Source organism: Condylura cristata, unplaced genomic scaffold (genome assembly GCF_000260355.1).
Source record: "Condylura cristata isolate star-nosed mole 26May11 unplaced genomic scaffold, ConCri1.0 scaffold00028, whole genome shotgun sequence".
NCBI lineage: Eukaryota > Metazoa > Chordata > Mammalia > Eulipotyphla > Talpidae > Condylura > Condylura cristata.
In genome coordinates, this window is record NW_004567129.1 from 9,673,808 (window position 1) to 9,679,807 (window position 6,000).

Sequence of the window (6,000 nt, forward strand, 5' to 3'; positions counted from 1 at the left end):
CTTCTAGTGTTCAACGAGCTGCGGCGTGGGAGTGAGGAAGAGGAACATGCAGTGTAGCGAGAAGGCCCTCCAGGGAAAGCTGATATCCTTCCCGGAGCGGAGATGCCGCAATATCAAAAAACCAAGCCTGGCCTTGGAAGAGACCTGCAACCGAGGGGCCTGTCCAGCCCGTCCAGTGTACAACATGGCAGCCAGATGGTATGCGTCACCCTGGCAACAGGTGAGTACCTGCAGGTGGAGGTTTGTATTTGGGGTTCAGAAAATTAGGAGGCAGTCCACAGTTGCTCTTAGAGACCTGTCCCGACATAAAGGACACAGGCCTCTGGGCAGTCTGCCCCGTGTGGGCCTCTGAATGATCTGGAGCAGGCTGATCAGTGAGCCTCAGCTTTCACATCTAGGAAATGGAGATGATGGTAGTTGCGTTTGTTTTAACTGATGCTAATGTTTCATGTTACCAAAACCACCACCAGAGTTTTCTTTATTCTCGAAAAGCTCACAGTCTTAACTACTGTGGTGGTTAGGTCATGATTCTGAGTGTAGCCACCGTTTGTCAAAGGCTTGCTGGTTCTTCACCTGCATTCTCTATTCTCTTGCTCCATCCTGCTCACAACAACCTCCTAGCGCTATTGAGGCTTCTGTTTCGTGAAGCAAACGTAGATCTCAGAACTGAAGCAGTTCAGCCAAGGACACCCAGCTTTTTGGCTCTTCAGAGGGTTGAGGCACCCTTGTTCTCAGAAGGCTTGGATGGCTGAGGACACAGTGTTTGCCCAGGGTTCGCATCCCACCCCACTCGGAGCCCAGAAGAACCAAGCCCATGTGACCAAAGCAGTGTTTGGGGCTGTGCAGCATTCCAACCCACAGAGGGTGCACCGCTCTTCAAAGAGCCCCCAGGATCAAGAGGTGCTGACCTCCACACCATGAAACATGGGTAGGGGTGCAGGGGTGCAAGCGCAGCAGTGGCACATGTCCAGGTGTGTATACAGGTACCTGGAAGCAGACACAGCCGACTTGAGCAATGCTGGGCTTAGGGCAACCGCTGCCTCCCCACTCCCCAGGCCATCAGAAGTCCACGGGTAACTTCTGGGGTGACCAGAACCCTTTTGAGAACATCTGTAATCAGATAACACATTTATATGTTGTCATTATATGCTGTATTGTTCCATACTATAAAGCTAAAGGAAAATGTTGAGAAAATACATTCACAGGGCTGTGCTGTATTTGTCAAAACGTGGTATGTCTATAAGAAAATCCACATATAAATGGCCCATGCTGTTCAAACCCATGCGCAAAGGTCAGCTCTGTGTGTGTGTGTGTGTGTGTGTGTGTGTGTGTGTGTGGTTGAGAGGCTCTGGTAGCAGGAACTACCGTGCATGTCTCTAATTGGCTCTTCCTATTTTTATGGGTTCCCTTTAATTTTTATCATTATTTTACCTACTTAACAGATTTGGAAATTGTAACTTCACTCACATCTGAGATCTGCAAATAACTGCCAGCTGGTCAGAGCTGCGCTCCTGTCTGTTTTCTGTAAATGAGGTTTTATTAGAACGCAGCCCTGTGCATTCGTGGACATATTGTTCGTGGCTGTTTTAGTGCTACCAGGCAGAATTAAGTAACAACAAAGACCACATGTCCCAGAAAGCTTAAAATGCTCTGTAAAGGACGTGATAGTAAGTTTGCCAACTCCTGCTTTAGCTGGTGTGATGACAACCAGTCAGCGGTGCTTGAATGTGGGAGTGATTCCAAAACTCATACCTTTTGCACCCCAAATGCCAGTCCAGACAATGACACTTGTTCAGGCTGCCATTTTCATCTGTCTGCTATAAAATAAGAAGATTAAGGATAACGTACATTTTTAAAACAACACAATTGAGGGCTTTTTCATGACAATATTTTCTTGTTGTGTTTTTTGTTGTTGTTCTGAGATATCTTTATATGAAATCTTCATATGTGTCTTGAAAAAAAGGTATTGACAGTCCTTTATCTTGTCTTTGTTCATTTTAGTCAGGTGGGGAAACCCATGATTTCTAGGGAGTCCCACACCCACCGTGCTAAGTCCAAATTTGCCTGGACACCAGAGCCACAGGTCTGGACTATAATCCTCGCCAGAGGGGCATCCACAAAGATTCTCTGGAATTCCTTAAACACCGTGATTAACTGCCTAGCTGCGTCCACATCTGGCCACGCATTCTACGGCAGCTTCTGCATTTCTGGGAGCTCTGTTCTCTGAGAGATATCCACCCTGGGGCAAGAGAGATGGCAGCTGTAGCCTCTGCCTCCTCATCAGATCAAGTGGCCCCTGGTGCCCCCGGCACTGGGCATCCCTGTTTTATGGACAGAATCTGGGTGATCTCACGAAGCCTGGGGATCGCTTCTGTTTGATGCCAGTGACACAGAGGGGACACCATGCCCCTGTATGCTCTGATACCTTTCTCTCGCCCACTTCTGCAGTGCACAGTGACGTGTGGCGGAGGCATCCAGACCCGACTGGTCCACTGTGTTCAGCAGGGCCGACCTGCCTCCAGCTGCCTGCTCCGTCAGAAACCTCCAGTGCTACGAGCCTGTAATACAAACTTCTGTCCGGCTCCTGCAAAGAGAGGTAAAGGGCCCCACTGTCTGGTCCCTTGTACTAGTCTTCAGCAAAATTTTCGAAATCTCGCCCTATGTGGCTGGCACCTCCAGGGCCACCGCGCATCGGCTGTGCACTCAGGTCACAGTGTGCGTGAGGGGCCTTCCAGGAAGTCCACAGACACAAGCCCATCTTGCTTGCACGGGTATACAGGAATGTTTAATTCAGTGACAAGGCTTTTTAGCCATCATTCTGTCTTTGAAAGGGGGAAATGGTCTCCTTGCAAGTCCATTTGTTAAAACTAAACTTCACTTGAACACAAAGTGAAAGATGAACCAAGTGCACCTTCTGCGAGGCAGTAGGAATGCAGGAGTGAACAAGAATTGCCCACAGGGAGCTCATGTTTTAATGGAGGAGACAGATAAATTACAGCCTATTAGACTACATAGGTATTAGTCTAGAATTATGCCTCAAATGTTTTCTCACTTTGAGCCAGTTCAAATGAAATGCAGTGAGTACTAACGGAAAAATGGGAAATTCAATTTTCATGAGTCCAATTTATTTTAAAGTAACCTGACACCAGGAAATACGCTTCAGCTACGTTGGATACCCTTGCACTGATGTGCTAAAGAATCCTTCTTATCCAGCTTTTCCCAGACCATCCAGCCTCTTACCCCACATTTTCCAACCTGCGGTGAATCCAGCTCAGGACTGTTCTCCCTTGCTCTCCCCACCCTGCTGCTCCCTGTCTCCTAGTAGTTTTGCTTGATCTGCACCTTACAGCCTTAACTCCAGGCTCTGAGCATCCATTTCCCTTCTCTGCTGTCTTTCCTATCTTATCTGAGTCTGAGACCTGCAGAGGACGAGAGAACTAGTTGTACTGCAGTTCCTCAGAGCTAGAGCGCTTCTGAGCAGCGCTGGAATCCTGCAAGCCTGCCGCCTTTATCTGCCGAACACTAATCAGACAGGGAAAGAAACACTTTTCAAGCAAATGGTCACGTCTGCCAGACCATTTTGTCCTTTTTCACCATCACCGATTTCTCATCCCTCCTGCCAGGAGGCAGATGGACCCACACATGTACAGACACAGTCCAGAAGCCCACAAAAAAGTGCAAGTCCTGAGGCTTTCAGAAAAGGCCCAGGACAGTCATAAGATGTACGCCATTGTCCTGTTCTACTTCCAGTAGCTCTTAAGTGACTGACACCAGTGAGAGGTTAGAAAGGACTAGTGCTGATAGAAACTCACTATTTGAACTGGGGCTGCAGCTGGGCCTCGAATTCAGATGTCCTAGCTGCCAATACATTAAGCTCCTTGCTCCCCAAAGTATAGGATCTCCCGGGTCAGCAGCACCTTCTGGAGACTTGCTAGAGATCTCAGGCACCCCTGACCTTTTGAAGCACGACCAGTAACTTAGCAAGATTCTCAAAGGATTCCTGATTGCAAGGTGGGGTCTCCAAGGCCACTTGGGAGAGGACCAGAAATCATCTCTGGCTGGATATGAGCTCTGTGTAATAGCTATTTTCTGCCCTCCTCTTTAAATTTTTCTACATTAGTTACTATCCCTTAAAGTCCTAATGTGTCATGGGAAGAAGCACACAGACTCACAGGGCAGGTGGGCTTCTGTTCTGCAGCCTCTCCCCTTTAAGAAAAAGGCTAAGATCCTCATTCTAACCCACTCAATACCTGTTCTCACTTTAGAGGACCCATCCTGTGTCGATTTCTTTAGCTGGTGTCATCTCGTTCTTCAACACGGAGTCTGCAACCACAAGTTTTATGGCAAGCAGTGCTGCAAGTCATGCACAAGGAAAAGCTGATCTTGAGGTTATCAAGGTCTTACCTTTTGACCTTTGGGGCGCCCAGCTGCCTCCCCTATCCACAGCTGAGAGCTGACACCCTCTGTGAGCGGCTGCCACACTGAATGAGGTGGCTCTACCTGACTCTGTTCCCCCAAGCACATGGTACTCAGAAGCACTTGAAAATGGGAAGCGATGACAAATCTGAGCACAAAATGAACAGAAACAGGACTTTGCTTTGCACTGTTATATGCAAGAAGTGATGAATCCCGCTGAGCTACATCAAACTTGACTCTTGACAAAGTGAGAATCTTGGCAACTTGGGGACAGATCAAAGGCAAAGACACCAGGTGAAAGAATGAGACTGGGAGCCTCTCCAACATGGAGAGAGAGAACATCCTGCCTGCTACTTGGGCTCACCCCCCAGCCAGGAATTATGCAGAAGCCAAATGGTGCTCAAGATGATGCTTGCTGCTGGACTAGCAAGCTTCCTATCTGTTTATTTAGTGTGTGTGTGTGCGTGTGTTGTTAATATTTTGTTTAAAGTATATTCTGCTTATAGAGTCTCCAAGACTAAAATTAACAACTTGAAAAGTGTTCCAAGAAATAGCCTGAAACAGAGCCATACAGCCTAGTTACGATGTCCATTTAATTAAAGGGGGGGGGCACAAAACTCGCATAAAAAGGCAAATATTAATGCCCTGTACATGATAGCAACCTCATAACTTTTGGTGCTAGCTAAGTAAGAACAAGGGTCTTTGAATCTTCTCTTTGAGAGTCAGAACTGGTAAGGTGTTCATTTTTGACTAAGAAATCTAGGAGGAGCTAAGTAGCAAAACAGCAGTATTTTTGAGGGAGAGGGCACTGTTTATAATGCTCCTGACATGTTATCAGAACTGCTTGGGAAATTAAAGGCCACTTGTGGCTTTTTTTTCCCCCTACCAACTGACATGTTTAAATTTGCCCTAGGATTTAGTTAATGAGAAAAGAGTCATAGCGGCAATAGAAAAATCCATCTGTTGTCTTGCTACATTAATATTAACAAATCATAATATGCCAAGACCCTTTAATGAATATGAGTATTTCTTTCAGAAGATATTTTCAGTCTTCACAAGCCAGCTGTTGTTAGGCATTAATGAGCTTAAAATTGTTCTCAATTGGAAAAACACCACACTCTTCCGCCAAAAGCAAAGTAACTTACAAGACTGTGTCCTTCTGTAATATTTTGAGATGTGGTTATAAAGGGCATATTTATATAATTCAACTTGATTCCTCAATTTCTTTGATGAATGTAACCCAATTTCATTACATTTTAGAAGTCTCCATTCAAACAGGGATTTGCCAGCTCAGCATAACCAACTAGACAGTGGTTTGTTAAATTTAGAGCACCCTTTGTTCATATTCTAATTAAAATCATGCATTCTCAAAACAGAGACATAATTATTTGAATGTTCTCTCAGTCCGCTTGGCTTTGCCTAGAGGAGCAGCCATTTTGTCACCAGAAAAACAGTGGTTCCACATCAACACCCCCCTGCCCTCTGAAAAATAGCGACTTATTTGTTTTTTTTTATATAATTATCATGTTATTATTTTATGGAAAAATTAATTTATTAATAGCCTATTCTTATGTGTTCTCTCTT

The 6,000-nt window shown here is 45.7% G+C and overlaps 1 protein-coding gene across 1 annotated transcript in view; it reads left to right on the forward strand.

The window, feature by feature from the left end:
* Positions 1–4,465, forward strand: part of ADAMTS18 (ADAM metallopeptidase with thrombospondin type 1 motif, 18) — a 130,902-nt gene extending 126,437 nt beyond the window's left edge. Inside the window, exons 21-23 of the mRNA XM_004690360.2 lie at positions 8–220; positions 2,449–2,596; positions 4,266–4,465. Coding sequence (XP_004690417.2) covers positions 8–220; positions 2,449–2,596; positions 4,266–4,381 — 477 coding nt within the window. The 3' untranslated portion in view covers positions 4,382–4,465. The remainder of the gene's footprint in view (positions 1–7; positions 221–2,448; positions 2,597–4,265) is intronic.
* Positions 4,466–6,000: the final 1,535 nt, after the last annotated feature.